We start from the raw sequence: 20,078 nt of genomic DNA on the forward strand, positions 1-20,078 counted from the left end.
TCGTCGTCGGCGGCCTGAGCGGAAAATCCGGATTCGCCGAAAATGCGGCCACGTCACATGTCAAGCATCGTATTTGAACTGATTCAAACTTTTGACCACTGGTAGAGCGTCGCAACATGACTCAAACGTCATTTAGAACATATAAGTATATAAAGTAAATGAAAATAGCTGAAAAGCAATTTTGATCTTTCGGGAATCGAACCCCTGAACCTCACGTTGGGAGTCAGACATGCTGCCCATCGACCATAGACATTTTCTTTTGGTTGAAGCGGGGCTTTATCTGTTTGTCGTGTGGTCTTTCACATATGGAAACAGTGGCTTTGTTTGCGTGGGCAAGAGGAGCTGCTGCCGGAACCCATTAACGTCGCCACGTCATACTGTTAAGGATGAAGCTGAAGTGTCCTCAAATTTTGTTGAGTGGTAAGTGCATCGCAGTATCTGCTATGCCGCGATATTGAAGCACTCATGCGGCTCTTGCTTTAGTTGGTTGGTTTCGACATGTACTGGCTCTGTAGATGCTCACTCCTGAAAGCTCAGATGAGCATAAATGTGTGTTTGCCCTCTCGAATGATGCGGACGACGTTTCGTACACAATGTGCAGCCCCAGCTGCACTCCTGCAAACTTCTTCGAGGAGAAGCCAAACTTTCACTCGTCATTCCCGTGTGACGTCACGCCACGCGACCTGCTGCGGACATGCGTCGCAGCTGCGGTACCACGAGACTATAGCGAGGGTTTAACGGTTGTTTCGCCGGCGCTTCATAAACATATGTAAGTATGTTTCTCTATGGGCGCTCGGCCACTCATTCTCGTCATGGCTGGCGCGCCGGCTGGGCCGTCTGTTCCTGTGCTTCAACGCAAGCGTCAGGCTGAATCCAACCATCCAGTAGATATAGCTAGACGGCAGGCTTCGAATTATCAAAAAAGGCGAAGTTAGCGGCTGAAACACCGGAGCAAAGGGTGGTCAGATTAGCACGCTATAGAGAAGCTTACCAAGCGCGGAAGCGTGCCAAGATCGAAGCTACTGCAACCGCCGCCGCCGTTCAGCAACACGAACAACAAGGAGACGAAGCCGCGGATTCAAGCAACGGCACCCACAATGAACGTTCGCTGAACCACACCCTTCAGCTGGCAGCAAGCTCGACTGCGACGGCCAGGTTTCACCGCGACTCCACGGACAACCCGTTCGGCAGCGTGTGCAAAGTGTGTGAAAGATAAAGGGAAACTTTAATGAAAGACTGTGTGCATTGTCTTTGTAAAAGCAAGCCAAACAGGGCTTACGTTCGTGATAACTAGGTTCCCAAAAGTTAAACCTCAGTCAATTTTTCAACGGAGGTTGAAGAGTTCCCAACGGATGTCGTGGTCCTTCCGGCTGCACGTATCACGAAAGTTCATGATACGGCGACCTGGTGAAGTCCACATTCTGGCGCTAGGGGACCCAGAGCTTGTGGATCATGGGAAGACGCTATATAGCAGGAGTCGAACTGTTTGTGTACAGGAATTATCCGAAGCCTTCCACTACGGCGTCTTTCAAAGCCTGAGTAGCATTGGGACGCGAAACGCTCTAAAACCGAAACCAAACACTCCCCACAGCCCTTCCCTCCGGATGATGGTGCAAGTCATAGCGCTCTCGGGATCTCTACCCCTGGAACGAAGCCAACGCGTGCAAGGCCAAAGGTGATCGTTGCTGCTTTAACGAACTAAAACAAATTCTATGCTGCCGGTTTTACTTTTCGAGTTTTCTGTGACCACTGTTAGCCGGCACCTTCTTGCCCTTATGCTTTTTGGACACATTCGTCACTTCCTTCAACGGGCCTAAGTCCAGAGTGCTCGTTTCAACGCTTATAGGCTAAGCTCTTCCCCTTTTGGCTAAAGACACTTTTACTTAAAGATAAAGCAGCTACGCGCTATATCACGGCTAGCCGCATAAAATAAAAATCGCCCATCCTCGCACTGCCCTGACTACCTCGATCGCAATAAAAAAATGTCACCAATAAGTCAGACCTGTTTTTAATAAGGGAGTAATTACTCATTTTGACCACCAGAACTGTTTTTCGTGCGCAACATCCTACAGGGGTGGTTTTCCTGCAGTTGGTAGCAAGATACTGTGTGCGCTCAAGCAGCAGAGTTATGAAGCGATATGGAAACTACGGCCAGAACGCCCTCCCTACTGGCGACATACTTGCCTCTCAAAAAAAAAACCATAGGGGACACTTAATCATCATAACGTGTGACAATTGCAATAACACAATCCCTCCGTGCGACTGTTACTGTACTTCCAACGCGCCACATGTTATATAAAGGCAATGCACTCATAAGAGCGCCCTCTACCGCTTGCTGGAATTTTCCACAGGGCGCAACAGCCTGCTTCTGTCTCCATGCGAGCGGAGAGCTCGGCACGTTCAGACATAGCCGAACGCAGCTGCTGACTACCGCCTCGCCCGCCACAAGCCTCCGCTGATAACGTGGCGCATGACGTCATTCCCTTCTGAACCAATGGGAACTAAATGACAGAGCACGGGTTTTCTTGCCGATCAGGCTTCTATTGCTATCGTAAAAAAAATCACTCTTCTTCAGGACGATATGATTACAAGAAGAGAAAGAATATAATACAGTTTCGCTCTTCTTATAAACTGTCTAGCCAAACTGTGAGGAGCTTTTGCTGAGTGATTTTCAGGCAGAAGTGTGGAGAGTATGTACACTATTTTATTTTCCGTTGGGAACACGAGAACAGTGATATCACGTAATATACTTATATTACATGACGCCCATGAATTGTTCTTCCCGTCAAAATGGCATCACGTTATGCATACCCTGTTGATTCCTTCGTCAGCGCGACAGTTCTGTTCTTCGAAAAAGACAAAGGACACCGTCAGAAAAAACTATAATACACCGATGACTTTCGAAAAGTTAAATGGTTCTGTTAAAAACTAGCCACGGAACGCAAACTTCTCGACCACCTGACTCGATCGAAGTATCCTGCCGAACCGCGTGTGACAGTAATTGAAATTTTTGCAGCGATGACAGTGGACTGCGTGCGGATGACCAGTGATAAGTGATGACGGTGAGTTTTTCTTGTCAGGTGAGCAGCGAATCACGTCGTGTTGTACAATTCCTGCTTGGAGCAGCAACGGAGGTTCCCGCAAGCAGCACGAAGATTTTGATCTTGGGCATCGTGAAAGCTGGGCTGCGGCTGATACGGAGACTGGAATTTCGCGATTTTTAAAGAATCCTTAGGTTGAAAATGCATGTAAGGCCATTAAAGGTTACGGACCGCAGCTAGCGCTTGCTTTCTTCATGCTTTTCTATCACATTATGCAAGCTCAGCACGTCAGCCTTTGGCAAAGACGGGACGATGAACTGTGGAAGGTTGGATACATGTGGGTCTCACGCAGTAAGAGGTAGCAGCAGGTAATACTTTTGGCCAGTCACGTAAGCCGGATCATTTCATGCCTGGAATTGTAGTCGTCCACCCAGATCTTTCTATTACGGCAAACATTAAACCTATGTGCATGATACACGTAGTTCTGCTCAAATATACTACGTCGCTACGCATCCCGATAAAGTGCCACACCTGCCCTCTAAACAGAGGAAGCTGTTGCTGCAGTACTACGACGCAAGCACACCATGAGTAGTGCTACTTCCTAAATGTAAGAAGATGCATAGGCGCTCGCGCGCACGTTAACGGCAGCAAGATTGTGAATGGGTACCGCGTAGAGACACGTGCGAGCCAAAGTTAAATGTGCTGACGTGGAAGAGCGCATGTTTTGACCACACCAGCCGACTGCAAAGAATCATAATCCACAACGACACATTTTCCTAGGCATAGGCGACCATTCGGCTATGCAAGTGGGCGTACTTGTCACGTAGGTAACTGCGAGGCGGTTTTTAGTGCAAATTGAACAGAATCTTTCTTACGCTGCGTACCCTCATAGATGGAAAAGAACGCTGATCAGGCAAGGCTATTATACACAGAACTAGTATCCGAATACTTGCAAGGCCATGCATGTTGTATACATTACAGGTTATACCTGTGTGTGCAGAATACTTCAGTGCAAAGCAAGAATAACCACTTCATTCTTGTCATGCCAAGAGAATTTTTTTTTACTCTACCCGTTGTCACTGACTGTGGTAATACAACCAGACGTTTGCGACAGATTTTAAACAAGAATACTGATTCAAGATGAACGGTGGAGAGTCCGCTCAGCCATGCGCAGGAAAAGATGAAAAGGCTGAGGACACAAAGGGCTCGCTCAGTCTGCATCTCGGCCAGCATTCCGGACTTTGGCACCATTGGCGACTCCCTCTAAAAGTACAGTACATGGGCGCAGAAGCTCGCGCCTCATGAACTCGCCACCTCTGAAGGAGGCCATAAAAACTTCCTTTAGCACATCCTTTCAACAGAACTGCTGCATTCGGAAAGCTGTAGCCAACCTTGCTCCTTGCTCCAGCAAACGCCTGCACACTAACCCCGTAAACGTAAAGGCAGGAACTTCGCATAGTGTTGGGCCTAAAAACGTCCCCCCTCAGAGGTGGCTCGACTCGGGCGACTTGGCGCTGGCGACTGTTACTGTCGCGCATCCGCCGTTGACTGCTGCAGGTGTGGCGGCTGGAGCGGTGCGCTGCGGTGACCTCCAGCCATCTGCGCGGTGCTGCTGCGACTGCTGCGGCTCCGGACAGTGTGGGGGCAGCGGCGTCGCACTGCGGCCGGCGGCCGATTCGGAAGGCGAGTGCAGAAGTTTCTCGAGCGCGGCGAAGGGGGCCTCGACCGTCACGTAAGCCACGTACGCCATCAGGATAGATGTCACGAGGATGCCGAAGTACAGAGTGCACTGCGCGAGACACACGGTTCAGTACATGGGCTGATGGTACACGTACACGGGCGCTACGTGCCGCACTCGGAGCTCACCATGTAGTAGTGGTCCAGCTGAAAGGACTCACGCACGGAGGCCACATGAACGTAGATGGGCACGGGATGCAGCAGAAACACAAGGTAGCTCAATCGGCTGAGCGGAGTCATGATCGAAGACGACAGCAGCTCGCCAACCAGCCCTGCGGGAACACATCTCCTTTGTTAAACAACGTCCACGATTCTCGCGCAGTGCTGCGTGAAAATAATGAACGGTAAGCACAGAGAGAGCGACATGCCACCTACAGCCAGCAAGCACTGGCGCTGACTACTGGCGCCGTCTGTAAGTGGGTACAGTCAAAGTAGACGAGCTTATCAAGGCGTGCCGATCTATAGCTACCCTATAGGGGCTGTTTTCTTTTCTTTTTTTTTTGCACAAGGACAACACGTGCGCAAATTTCGTTGTCCAAAGTGTGACAACTGCACATTTCTTTCCAGTGACTAAGACTGTCAATATGCCATTTTCGTTCGAGCTGGCTGCGGGCTATCGAGCGCCTTTGCAGTCGCTGTGCAGAGCACGGGTGCACCTCAAATGTTCTTACGCTCGACATTTCCAGAGGGCATAGCAGGCCATACTGGGAGGTTCGTCAACAAGACGCGCTTTGAACGTAACCTTCTTACGTCTGAGCTCTTTCCAGTACCACTTAGGGGCGTCTCGCAGCAGTGCGCAAGGCACTGAAAGCAGCAATAAGAGAGAAGTACCTCTCGAGAGCGCACATTCTTATTAAGTTGTTGGCGCTTTGCAATTTCCCCTCCCCCCCACACCCAAAATTTATTCATCTGCTGCCACTTTTTTCATTTGGCATACATTATCGACGCTCTTGATTAGGCCTGCAGCGGATACTTCCTACGTTGGCGCTCTCGTAATAGCCATGGAACAAGTCGGGTAAGGTGTCATAAAAGAAAACACCTTTTCTTTTACGCTGATACATCAGATCTCGGACGAAGTGAGAGTCAAATGAGCAGGGATACATTATTCGATAAGGCAAGGGCAGGAGTATGAATGCGCGAAAAATCTCCCGTATAACCCGCTTATCTCAGCTCCTTCGCTGCCTTTTTATCACGTTTGTTTCATTCCAACCTGCGCAGCTTCACGAGTCCATTAGTAGGCGGGTTCACTGCAAGAAGCCAGCTGTTCCACCCACTCAATCTCGAGAAATAAATTTCATTGTGAAATCGAGTGGCAATGTTATTCAGCTTCATGCTTTGTATGCGCAAGAATTGTTGTCGTGTACATCCTTGCGAAAGCAGTCACTATACCAAAGAAGGTTTCTTTCCCAACATTTCATCAAATCGCTATGTCTGTACTTCTGCGTGTGAAATCTATTCATATTTCCGCTCTTTGCTAGGGCGAAAACGGAGCAAGATAGGGTCACTCAGATAAGTATTGATAAAAAGGTCTTATAAGAACTTATTTTCAGAATTGCCATTTTGTGTTCCTTGGCATTTCGACGTAGCACACAAAGGGCATAAAAAAAAGAAAGGACACAGAAGGAAAAAAAACTGGAGTAGCCCTTGTCCTGTCCTTCGATCGCGTCCCAAGTGCTACTCCAATCTACAAAGAGTAATCTTTCGTTACCACTTGAAAGCTAGGTCACAACAGTTGCGCCGCCGCGGTGACTAAGTGGTTATGGCGCTAGGCAGCTGACTCAAAAGACGCGGGTTCGATCCCGGCCGCGGCGGTCGCATTTCGATGGAGGCGAAATTCTAGAGTGCTGTGTACTGCATGGTGTCAGTGCACGTTAAAGTATCCTAGGTGGTCGAAATTTCCGTAGCCCTTCACTACGGCGTCCCTCAATTCCCTCAAATGTATTCAGACTTATCTGTCAAACAGAAAAAGGTTCGTTGGCACAAAAAAATGTCGTTCTGGTACCTCGTTCTGCGTTCTGCGTACTCAGGGCAGCGTACTTGGACATATATATCAATGATATGGTTACTTCCGCAAATACGTCCGAAATCAAAATTAGACTCTTCGCAGACGACTATATTCTTTTCAAACACATCAGCAGCTTTACGGATCAGAAATGCTTGCAGACAACCTTGACTACTGTTCTAGAGCGGTACCACCTCTGGTCTATGGAAATAAATAGTGACAAATTTGTTCTCCCTCAGATTACAAATAAAAAGGTGTCATACAGTTTTAATTATGAAATAAATATTCATTCATTCCTAATCGCCTTCAATGGTCGAATCAAATAACCAATTTTTATTCGTGTGCTCCAAAAGTCTTGGTCTTTTAAAACACAAATTAAAACATGCTCTGTCTGAACTCAAACTACTTGCTTTCAACTCCTTAATTCGTACGAAACTAGAGCATGGTTGTGTGGCATAGGATCCCTCGTTTAAATAGTATATAAGGAAACTCGAAATGGTCCAGAGAAAAGCCATCCGCTTCATGGTTAACGCTAGTCATTGCTTTATATCTCCCTCTTTTCTGATGACTACCAATAACATATCCACTTTGGAAAACAGGAGACGTTTAGAAAACAGGAGAGCACTTGCAAGGCTTTAATTCCTTTACTCACTGTGTTTCAGCCAATTTAATATTATACCCTGCCAGACTAGCAGATTTAATGTCATTCGAACCGAATGGCATTCGAACCGTAGAATGTCATTTGGTGTCTTTCGGTGCTACACGGTAAAAAATAATTTCATTCGGAAATGATGGCAGTGGCGATCAGTGAAAAAAAAAATAGTGCAATTGAAAGACATCAGCGCGCATGAAGATGTTTGAAATTGTTGTGTAGTGTTTCAAGAGCGGGTAAGAACATTTCTGTGCAATCTTATAAGCTTAAAATATCATTTCCGGCCATTCTGCAGCACTCTAGCCATCAGAAGCCAAGCCAAGTACAAAGTCAACCACATGTTCGATAAATATAAACAAACAAAATGGCTGACACGGCGTCGCGTGCAGGATGCGGCGCGTGGAATATACTTCCAAAAGGTGAACTGTTCAGCTACATCTTTGAGTACTTCTGAGCTAAATGAACATGGAACGTCAACCGGCAAGAAACACGCAACCCAAAATGATCGACGCCCGCGGGAAAGGCCCCGCTTCACGCTCGCCGCTTGCGTTGGCTGCTGCTGAGACCGAGAGTAATAGCTATCCATAAGAGCCTCTAGTGTGATAAGGTTCACACCAAAATTAACGTTTTTTGAGCAGAAATAAATAAACACAATTTTCAACTTTGGCAGCGCGCTCATTATTTTTTCGCGTCGCTTGTTTTTGCTGCATACCTGTTGTCCAGAGTAGGCATTCGGTTCGAGATCGAATGCGAATGAGTTCTCCAAACTCATTCGATGGCGAATGACATTCGAAACTAGTGACATTAAATGCTCCCGTGTAGCAGCCGATTAATGACATTAGGAGCCAATGTCATTCGATGAGAATGACATTAAATTTGCTAGTCGGACAGAGGTATTAGTCCTGCCCCCTACATCTTGCAAACATAACATCGTTACACTCTGTCAATTTGTGTTTACTAAAAAATGCTCGACAGAAAGCGCACTGCTCTTCCAGAAAGAATTGATTTTGGAAGCATTTGAATGCAAAAAGTACATGCTTGAATTATTTATCGTTGTCTCCAAATCATTTGATCGGATTAACCACACAACACTCAATGAAAAACTGGAATATTGCGGTTTTCGCAGTATTTTCTTCGTTTTTTTGAAGATCTACTTGCGTAACCGCCAGCAACAGGTCCAAAAAAATGAATTCAAATATCAGCTGAAAACGGACTAGTGCAGGGTTCCGCAAGGCAGCATTCTGGGACCCTTATTGTTTAAAATATACATTAATAACATAACTACCCACTTCATAATTAACGCTGTTGACACTAGTTTGCTTTTCTCCGGTTCATACTTTCATGAACTGTAAGTCAAGGGTAATAAGGTACTCAATTTGCAAAACAACTAGAGCATTTCGAATTCATTGACTCTCAAAACTTCTAAGACAGAAGCCGTATTATTTTGCCCCCAAAACAACATCGTAAATACTGATACTAACCTACCGGGCGTTTTTGAGGTAACTAGGATTTTTGAGATAAAAAATTGGCTTTTATGGCATGGTATTGCCAGGGTTGGCGGACACCAGGAAACTGGTGGGTCACCTTCAGTAGTAAGCTGGTTAACTAAGAGGGGAGGGCATGCACCATTATCATCGTTGTCACCAGTCATCCTTCAAGCCTGGCAAGATTATCCCGCGCGCCTATGGGCTCTGCAGCAGTAGTGCTGCCAGCAACACTGCTGCCAGCCAGCAACTGTCTTCAAACTTTAGCGAGCAACGTGGGTTTGACGCCAGAGTGCTGAAGCACTCGGCTGATCGGTAAGAGATGCTTTATACAACCACTCGCGATTGTGAGAAAGCGGCCGAACGCGCGGCTAATGACAAAGAAGAAGAGCCGGCAAACGCCAAAACGAACCCTCATATAAGGCACCCTGGCCAATCCTCCACAGTGGGCATGCGCCACTCCTCCGGAGGCCGACAACAACAACGGAAATAACAACTGGATACAGATTCTAAGAGTGTGACAAGCAGAACCTACGATCCGTCCCTAGAATGTGGTAAGCTGCTTCTGCAAAGCCTGCCTTTCATGGTGGCACCTACTCTCGGCGACGAGATAGCCCATAATTTTTTCGTGTTTCTCTTTCTTCTTTCTACCTCTCTCTCACTTTCTCTCTTTATTTTTATTTCCTCCTTAGTAGGTTCGCGGGTCTCGCCAGCAGCAGACACCTCCTTTTAATCAGCCTTTCTCTTAACCTAAATTTTTTTTAAAAAATTTGGAAAGCTAGCTTTCTTTCATATAGAGTCAATGTGCGGTGAAGATCACAAACGCGCGGTTGCAACTTGAAGGGGCGTAAAATAACTTAGTGAAAAGAGGAAGTGATACAAGCAACGAGAAGCGAGTTGGTTATGGTGTACGTCCACGCACGGAACGGGAAAAGGCAGGAAAGAAAAACATTAGACGATTCCCCGGTTGCGACCGTTTGCTTTTCAAGAAAAAATTTGAACGCGCAGAAAGCGCTCTCGAATTGGATAGCGCAGAAAGTCTGAAAGAGAGATTCCAATATTTTGGGCCTAGATAGCAGCGGCAGAAAAAAAAAAGCGTGTCCCACCTGCTTGCCGGGTAGCGCACAGCAGCGTGACCCAAGCGATGCCTGCGGTCCAGATGGTCCGGTGACAGCCGGCGTAGACGGCTGACAGCACTGGGTGGAAGGAAGGGTCGCTTCGGCGGAACGGGTACGCGACGAAAACTGCTGAACCACACAGCACTGCGGCTACCAGCCAGCCGACCATTAGGGTTACCTGCACCAGAAGTAGCTGGCTGCTCTGTGAACAGCTCCGCTTATTTGCACGCTGTGCGCGCGTACGAGGAACGAAACATGCACCATGGTGCAAGTTAGCGTGTTTCTAGGCGTTGCAATTAAATTTGTCTCTATTCCTGTTTATTCGTCGTCATATCTTTAACGTCACCCTTGGCACTGCACAATGTAACTTACACCACTTAGCTTATAATAAGCGGTTCATTCTGCGCGATGAATATAAAAACAACATAGCACGGAACAAAAGCAAGAGGAAGACGGCACACAGCACCGCGCTGCTGTGTGCCGTCGGTGTTGCGTGCCATTTTTTTTACTATTGTTCTTGGTAACTTTCACGCTCTTTTTCTGGTGATCATGGACCGCCAGCTAGCCCAAGCCTTCATTCTTGCAGACCATAGTCGCCAGGAGGCATGAGGAAGCAAGGCACCACTACTCACTGACTCGACATTGCAGAATGGAGTTGGCGCTAGTTTAACTCTGATGTCACCTTTCCCACCGGAAGGGTCATAGCAGGCGACATCAGAGTATAGTCTTAAATTACTAAATTAACGTGGGTTTAATCGAAATGGACCCTTAGTTCTTTATTTGTGTTGAGCTCGATTCTATGTCATATATAAAATGGTCTTTAAATGGCAGAGGATACTTCATTTCGTGTTCATGCAGTCAAAGAGAAAACACTGCAATTAAGCCTACTGCCTGCAGTCTTTTAGCAAGAACAACCAAGTAAAAGTTTTGACTTCGTTCTTGTCCGTCGTGTTTGTTGAGCCCTAAAACGTACTGTTGGCCTCAGAAACTTACGGGATGCGTGTTCCCGAAAAAGAAACATATTGCTGCACTGCCTGGCGACCCGGTAGCCTGGAAGTATTACCCGCTGATTTAGCGTGCTCGTTCCCACCCACTTTCACAGAATTCAGGAGATTGTATTACATCACTGCACTCCGTAAAGTTTTGTGGCTGATTGTACACGCTCCCCCTGTTTGTCAGCGTTTTCGTTGATGCCACTTCAGTTTCCTTCCACTACTTACGTTTCGTAGCCAGCTTTTCTCTGTCTGTAGATGCTTTCTTATGGAAGAGAATGCGCTGAGTTAATATTCACGGCATTTGGCTAGAACTAACAGATTTATTTCCCATTCATGCAGCCAGCGGCACCTTAGTTGGCGGAGAGGCGTCCAAGTAAATTAAACGCAAATCAGACGTAAATAACGTAAACAAAAGGAAATGCAAGTCCGCAGCAACTGCCTTTGTTGAGTGGGCTGCAGGTGGATTTATTTTCAATGACGTGATTATGCCATCCAGAAGGGGCACTTAGCGCTGTAGCCCTCGTCACAGCAGACACTTCTCACTTCTTTTAGCAGAAGCAAACATGTTTAACGAGCGTAATGCCCACCTGTCGCTTAATAATGCCTGCCGAGATGCAGACAGAAAAACATGCATACGAGAAACGATGTCGTTCCAGCCGGGAACAGGAATTCTAAAGTTTTACTCAATCTGCGTATAACTTGAGGAGAGGATCCAGCCTACCTTTCCGAAGCGAGGCACTTTAGCCGTGGGCAAGGCGTAACCAAAGCAGAGGCCGACAGCAAACGGTCCGAAGTGCGTGAAGGGCTGGTAGTACACCATGTTCAGCAGCTGCTTCGCTTTGCTGCGGGATGGAAACGCGTCTGAATGTCATCTCGTTCTGTCAACAAATAGCGCATAGTTCGTTTAAACCAGGTTGTTGCAAGATGCGGATTTGTACCTTTCTGCAAGCACTCATGATGTGTTAAAAGGGCAAAACCAAGAACAAATCCTGCTTTTCGAGACTAAATTTTGTGCTGAAAGAGCTTAGAAAGAAAAATGGTGATAAATATTCTTCATAAGCAAGTTAAACAGTAATTTTTTTTTCTTTATTCCCCATGTGATGCTCAGATGCAACCTACGATCGAAGTACACGACGAATTCCGAGAAGCAGATATGCGTCCGCTTTTAGCATTGTCGTTAATTGCAGTGGTGAAGCCATTTATAGTACATCACCACATGCACAAGAGCACTCCTATGCCGCAAAGCGGTTGTACACCATAAAGTAACATTGGCCGTATTTCATAGAGCCTTGCAAGAACGCAAAGACGTTACATATTTCCAAAGCTCCTACAAAATGCTGTTGCCGAGCAGAACCTGCAATTATTCTGTCGCATTGATAAACCTGGCCAACAAACGAAAGATGCCTAAGTCAGTAATATGCGCACTGTCATTGTTAGGCTGTTATTGATTTAGAAGGGTAGCGATTTTGGGCCATTTGGTACATGGTTGAAGGACAAAAACACGGGCAAGAGACGAATAAGGTGCACAGTACGAAAGCCGGATTTACAACTGTGGTTTACATCGCAAAAGCGCCACCCGGTGAACCCCACAGAGCATGCACGGGCAGTTGCGTAAAGATTACGTGGCACAGACTGCGTGATCTAAAAAAAGAAAGACATTGTAAATAATCACATCTTAATTGCAGAAAGATAATTTTAAAAAATAAACTCCTTTCCAGATAAGTGAAGGGAGGGTGGCTACATTTCTCATGAACAGGATCGCCTGATAACTAGTGGAAAGTGAAAACTGGATAAACTACTCCTTTCAAGCAGCACGATTAGCAATTCTCGGACCACGAGTGCCCCATGAGGAGGCCGCATGAAACACGTGGAGGCAGCCCGTCCAATATCTGTTTTCAGTTTTCACGAGATGTGGCGACCTCCGGGAAATGCGCGAAAACTGGTGGCAAACAAACACGTGGTCAACACAGGCCCGATCCGGTTCCACGATACTCTAACTGCGCATGCGAAGTGGCAAGTGTGTGCTTGACAGCTGCCGGCATCTGTCGTTTGCGCCTGTAGCTAACATGAACTGCGCATACGCAGTTGGAGTATCGTGATCTGTTTCCAACCAGTGGAGCTCGAGGAGGACAAGTGCGCATGCGCAGGGAGGCCTTGTAAAAAAAGCGTATTGGCGGGGATTAACGGCTGGAGCTTCACGAAGGACCAGGAGCCTATTGGGAGAATTTGGGCTTCAACAAAAAAAGGAGTGCTAAAGCTCTAAGACAGAAGCCTTTCCCCGTCGGCGGCCCGAAAAGAACGGGCTTGTCAGAGATGCGTCGTGTGTTTTGTGGCCTGCGGGGACGTGGCAGATGTGTCAACGTGTGAAGAGACAGGGCTTTGTGTGCCAGCGACCAATGTCGCGTGATGTTTAGATACGTCGATTTTTTCCCGCCGGAAATGGAGGACTTCCCTAAACGGCATGCAACGTGCTCTATCCTGTATAGTGAGCTTCCATCCCCATTTCAGCCATGAGAATAAACCGCTAAGTTTTCTTATTCTCGGTCTGCCTCTGCCTCAGTGACCACCTCCCGGCGTCCGAGTTTCATTGGCCCGAGGTCAGCGCAACCCTTGGGTCAACTCCCGCAGTAGACCGAATGCAACAGCTGGTGGCAGCTTTGCGCTCACATCTCGTCTTTCTGCGCTCCATAACAGAAACGCTGCCAAAGAGGAGGAAACATTCACAGTCTCCATAATGGTGAAGAAGGTGCGTGTATGAACTGCGCACATTTTACCAGGTTAGAAGGAAATTTTTTATGCCGTGTTTTTTTTTTGTCACTGATGTACATTCTTTAGGTGGCGGCAGTCAAGAAAAAAATAAACATTGCTCTGCCCGCACGCCTATGGCATAACGGGCTCACTGATGTAAAGAGTGAACCGTAAGGAGCAAAACTGACACATTTTCTGGGATCGGTATGGAGATTAGAGAAAAGACGCGATTTTTGTTTTGGTATAAACATGTCAGCATCGCCAGTCTGTTCATTGCTCGTCTCAGTCATGACGACCCCCCCCCCCCCCCCCCCCGCTCCCACCTTCCTTTCTACCCATATGCTCTAAGTCTGTCCTATGTTCGCCACATTTGCGCACAGTCTCCACCAACAGCAACCACACTTACCTCCAGCGTGCAGTCATCATGAGCATGGCAGGAGGCAGGTCGTTGATATAGGTCACCATGCCAGTGACCAAGCAGCTGGCCACGATTAGGGCAGCAACCATCGCCAAGGTCACTCGCGGTCTCCTGCCAGAGTGAAGTCCCGCGAACAGTGCAAAGAACGAAAAGAGAGAGAGAGAGAGAAAGTTAAACAGAAGAACATTTCTTGAAAAACCAGTCATATAAAAGTCGAGACAAAAACTATTCTTTTAAACTACCTCACTTAGAAAAATGAAAAATAGAACTGTTGCTGTAGTCGTACGTGCGCACTGCGCGCTTTGAGCTATAAAACACGGACCCACCGCGGCGGCTCAGTCGCAATTGCGTTCCGCAGCTGAGCCCAAGGACGTGAGATCGAATCCCAGTCATAGTGCCTGCATTTGTATGGAGGCGAAATGGAATAAATTGGCAAGGTTTTAACGTCAGCCGCAATCGGCAAAGGGGGAGCTCGCGTGTTGACGGAGCAGCTGCCCAAGGCCTCTGCCGCTCCGTCAAAAGTTGAGGCTTCACACATGTCTCGGAGTAAATTCTTTTTCTTTCTTCAGGTTCGTTTGCTTTTCTTCGGGGGAGTTCAGCCTCCTCCAAACGTGAGTTGTTCGGTGGTGTTTTGAAGCACAGGAGTCCAGAAGCAGAAGGTACGAAAGGGAAATTATATTTACAGAGTATATACAAGGCAAACTCAGTTGCAGAAGCGTGAAGTCACACAGACGTTCAAGTACTGTAACTTACCCCCGAATGCAGAAATGTAACTTGACTCGTACTTGACTTGCGCTGGTCTCAAGACAGCTTCATCGTGTGCCACAAACCTTACTCGACTTGGAACGAGGCTTGCGCCGTGCTTGACTTGACCGAAGGCGGCCAAGTTTCAAGTCAGCGTCTGGGCTAGCTTGGAACCGACTTGCTGCGTTCTTTTCCAACATGGCAGCCAACCGTAACGTCGCACGCAGGATTTCTGCCTTTGAGTTCGCGTGCTACGCCATGGATGTTGCTTTTTCGGAGGCGCATTCTATCCCGAAGGTTCCGCGACCGGCACTCTGCGATCGGGGTAACCCCATGGAGGTTTACAATGAGGAACAATTCCTCGCGCGGTACAGGTTCACGAAGAACGCCGTACGACAGCTACTGGCTATGTTGCCTCTACGAGAAAGTGCCGACAACCGGGGACAGCCTGTGCCTCCCATGCTGCAGTTGCTGATGGCACTCAGGTTTTATGCCGCTGGTACGTTCCAAACAGTCACCGGGGACTTGGTGCGTATTCCGCAGTCAACGGTGTGCCGCGCAGTTGGCAAAATGACAGTGCTTATAGCGAAGCACCTGTGCCCAATGCTTGTGCGCTTTGCCGACGTGTCCCAGTTTGCAAAAGTGATGCGGGATTTCAATGAACTGGCCGAGTTTCCAGGTGTTACGGGTTGCATCGACTGCACGCACGTACACACCAAGTGTCCCGGCGGTGCAGACGCGGAAGTTTTCCGCAACCGCAAGGGCTACTTTTCAATCAACGTGCAGGTAAGCAATGAAAATTGTAGCTTTCTGCGCAGTTTTTTCTTGCAACGCGTGTGCTGTTTTTTTTCCGCGATGCTATGAACGTACTACCGTGATCTTGCTTGTCTAGAGTGCTGGCGGGTGAAATAATGCGAAATATGGCGCTGTGTACATTACTGCGCTCGAGGTTCAGCTTTTCCTTTTAAACACAGTGACTGCTTTAGAATGTAGCTTTGTTCACAATGCAGACCACCGTCGTAGCGCTGCAATGTGTTTCTTTTCGCTTGTAGCACTCGAAAGCAGGTTTCACAGGTGTTCTGGATTTTTTTCAATGAAACACTACCGTGTCAACAGCGTCCATACTGCGCAGGTAGTTTATCCCGAAGCCACAAAATAAAACGCGCCGTACGCGCCCTAGTTTTGCTGACTGCTGTATTGCTGGTTTGATGCAGGCAGTCACTGGACCACAGCTTCAGTTCTACGACATCGTTGCGAGCTGGCCAGGTTCGGTGCACGATGGTCGCATCTTTGACAATTCCCGCCTGCGGGTTTTGTATGAGGAGAGCCGGGTACCTGGTGTGCTGCTGGGAGACGCTGGGTATGGATGCCAGCCATACCTAATGACACCGCTCTCAAACCCTGGGCCGGCAAACACACCAGAAGGAAGGCAAGTTAATAAGCTGACAGTGACGTTGCATGACACATACTTTGACCACACCTTTGAGGTGCGGCTTCGAGTCGTTGCACATACAATCGAGGCCTCATTAATATGGACGACTCGAACTATGAACATTTTTTGTGGCTGCACGCGTCTATGCACGTGTGTTTTCATGCTTTATAGTGGCAGTCAATGCACCTTACCACCCTCCTGCATTGCATGAATGAATGAATGGGTGCTAAAAAATTCTCTCCATGCGCTATGCTGAAAACCACAATCAGCAGCTGTCAGCACAGTGAGCAGAGTTTTTTGGCATGCAAACAGTCGTAGTAGGAGATACTTCATCTCACAAAGAGAAGCCATCACTCATCTCATGGGCCACTAGGTGCTTCAAACGTGCTTCAGCCTGCACTGCATGATTTTAAAGATAAAGGCAATCAGAATAATGTGCCTGGAGCTCCCAAGGTTTTCCGGTTTCCACTTTGCTGCCTGCCACTATGCACAGTAGTAGTCCATAATCACGAAGAGTTTTTTATTTATTTTATTTATTTATTTATCATCATACCCACAGCGCCATTGGCTGGCATTACAGTGGGGGGGTAGAAGAAAAAGTACACAAATGCCACCGCGTGCAGGTGGTTACAAAAAAAAACAATGAGATAGAAAGAACACGGAATTATTCTTTTCCACAAAATTTCTTTTCAGAATATTTTTTATCCATGATTTTTTATTCCCAACGACATGCTTTAGCAGGACTTTTACTTGCTAACCAAAGTGTACATATTAACGAAGTATGATTGTACAAGGCAGTGTGTAATATTCCTTTATTCAAACAGGTACCAGAAGGCCCACATAAAGACACGCAACAGTGTCGAAAGGGCCTTTGGCGTGTGGAAGCGCCGCTTCCCTTGCCTGGACATGGGGCTGCAGCACAAGCCAGAAAAAGCGGCCTGCATCATAACAGCCTGCGCAGCACTCCACAACTTTGGCTGCTTGATAAAGGAGCCGCAACTTCCTAATGGCAGAGCTACAGTGAACCCCACCAGAACTACAGCGGCAAGGCGACCGCTGCACCTTCCTCCTGTTAATGACCTGATTGACAGCACAACAGGGATGCAAGCACGGCAGCTTCTCATCCAGAAGAGCTTCACTTAGGTAAGAAATGCAGAATTCTCCGCACTGTTCCGTGCATTTGGAGGCAAACATGCTTGCAAAGTGCAGGTACATGTACTGCCCACACCCTGCATTTAATTTTGCAAGGAGAAAGCCTTCAGATTTCTTCTCAGCTTGTACCACTTTACAAAGCTCTTTTCCTTGTTAGTGCTACTGAATTTGTTGACAGAGCGTCTGTTTTTCTCATGCCATTCTTCAAGAGTGCTGCATTGACCTTGCAGGAGGAGAATACAATCAAGCTGCTTCTACAGAAGGGCAACTTCTCCAAATGGGCGACCCGTTCTAGGGGAGCTCCATCATTAATGGCCACTGCTAGAGTGACTACCGCGCCATTTCTGCGTCTTTCTGCAGCAGGATTGAGGACACTGCTGGCGCTCACACTGCAGAAATATGTGCTGCTGTAATTATCTTTTGCTTGTGTGGCTGTCATGGCTGATCTTCTGTGGCTGCCATTTTAAAGGACTATAGACACAAGTTTGGCTTTCATGTTTTCTTCTTTCAAATGATGCGTTACGTATATACATGAATCACCTCATGGTATACGCATATTACTGCTAATTAATTTATAATAGAATTTCTTGAGGCTGTTTCAGCTTATCAACCAAAAGATGGCCGTAGCGTATTGTTGACCTCTAGGTGACGAGAGACAGGAAAAAAATTGGCATTACAACTGCCGATATGTCGTTTGTTGTCACTCCAGGTCTTGAAGCAGGCTGGCGAGTATTGTAGAGACTTTTAAAACTGCGCATCAGTGTTTATATTGCAGGCTTTTTTGTGCCTCATGTGGCCTAAAGGCCAACTATACGTCACAGCCATCGTTCGTTTGATGAAACCAAAAGAGCATGAAAAAACAAATTCAATTATAAATTATTTCACAGTCGTAGGCAAATGCCACACGCTGTCCCATGTATTTTTAATGTCTAACGCATCATTTAAAGAAGGAAACATGCAACTTAAATCACGTTTGTTTTTTTCAGCGCAGTTTTTCACATCCCAAAGCGGCTAGGGCTCGGGGGACGCCGTAGCAGAGGGCTCCACAATATCGGCCACCTGAGGTTCTTTAACGCGCACTGACATCGCACACTACACAGGCCTCTAACATTTCGCTTCCACTGAAATTTGACCGTCGCAGCTGGGATGTAACCTGCGTCTTTTCGGTCAGTAGCTGAGCACTGTAACCACTGAGCCACCGCGGCGGCAAACTCAAATTGCGTGTCTATAACCTTTAATGTTCTCACTATCGTTATGCTTGGGCACTTTGTTGGAAAGACTCAAGGTGCAGACCCGTTCATTCATGAACAGGAAAGCAACTGTGTATTCAGAGTTAGGCTGTAGATTTAGTTACATAGCCGGCGCTAGCTGCAGTGCTCCAGCTTACGTAAGGCGGTGGAGTTGTTCTGTTTTTCGCCGAGTTGTCTCTCTTGACATCTCTTCGAACCCAGGCTATATTTGGTAGCATGTCTCGAGTCTACAGGCTGAGGAAGGACTGAAGCTTTGAACTTTCGAAAACAAAAACAAACAGGTTTAATGGAACTTTTACGAAAACTTATTTACATACTTGCAAGGTTTCACGAGCAAAGGGCCAGGAATGGAAAGTTCATAGTGACGAGCGACTGTATCAGCCTTTTTGCCAAGGCTCAGAGCATCTAGGCTCACTCAACATTAGTGTTTAATCCCCTGAGGTCCAGCCCATCCCTCATGCTGTAGGCAGTGAAACGCAGGGCACATCCCTCTCAGGATGGGAGCGGAACAAAACAGCACAACTCTGCAGCAGAAGAAACGATGCACGGTCTTCTGTCAAAGTCGCAATAGCCTGAAATATTTGTTGGCAGTGCAGTTTATTACATCAATGCAGATGTCGTCATGTTGATCACGGTCAGACTGGTGAAAATTGGCACACTGATACGGCTGACAGATGGCACTTTGATGCGATTCACAGCTTTTAACCAATGCTTCAATTAGTGAAATGTATTATATGATGTTATGATTATTATTATTGTTCACTTTGTTGTTTACCTCTGTACCCTTCTTGAATGTATTTCTTTGTAGGTTGAATGCCGTGCTAATTTTATTCACTGTTTTTTTTTCTCAATAATGAAGGTTTTCTTGACTTCTGTGCTTTCTCATTGCATCTCATTTATTGTTTTGCAGTCACTGATGGCGCTAATTAGTTGTCACATGCTGTATGCTATGTCTTGTAGAGATCTCTTGGACCTAGACAGCTGAGCTAGCAGGTTTTATCCAGGAAGTCACATTGCGTGCAAGTTCGCACTATTCTTGCTGTAGCCAGTATCTAGCTTGGAACTGATGCTTTCACCATGCATTCCAAGGTGCGATTGATGTCAAGGTGGTTGCATACCAGGAAAAATATTTCTGCTCATCCTGCTGTCAAGAATTTTCAAGGAACACAATTAACTTTTTTAGGACCTCCTACCTCATTGGCTTTGCTTTAACATGCATTAAATACTGCTCGGATTTGCTGCAGGTGTAACAGTCATGATCGTAGGGCACGGCAGGTGTGCAATTTGTGCGTTGTTGAACAGTGC

General features: G+C 47.0%; 1 protein-coding gene across 1 annotated transcript in view; it reads right to left on the reverse strand.

Moving 5' to 3' along the window:
- Window positions 1-2,686: 2,686 nt before the first annotated feature.
- The window catches only part of LOC149351815 (nose resistant to fluoxetine protein 6-like), an 85,494-nt gene continuing 68,102 nt past the window's right edge, over window positions 2,687-20,078 (reverse strand). Inside the window, exons 11-15 of the mRNA XM_089581144.1 lie at window positions 14,184-14,306; window positions 11,751-11,871; window positions 10,023-10,212; window positions 4,908-5,050; window positions 2,687-4,830 (exon numbers count right to left, since the gene is read on the reverse strand). Coding sequence (XP_089437270.1) covers window positions 4,525-4,830; window positions 4,908-5,050; window positions 10,023-10,212; window positions 11,751-11,871; window positions 14,184-14,306 — 883 coding nt within the window. The 3' untranslated portion in view covers window positions 2,687-4,524. The remainder of the gene's footprint in view (window positions 4,831-4,907; window positions 5,051-10,022; window positions 10,213-11,750; window positions 11,872-14,183; window positions 14,307-20,078) is intronic.

Source organism: Amblyomma mixtum, chromosome 3, assembly GCF_055824585.1.
Source record: "Amblyomma mixtum isolate Tamu chromosome 3, ASM5582458v1, whole genome shotgun sequence".
Taxonomy (NCBI): domain Eukaryota; kingdom Metazoa; phylum Arthropoda; class Arachnida; order Ixodida; family Ixodidae; genus Amblyomma; species Amblyomma mixtum.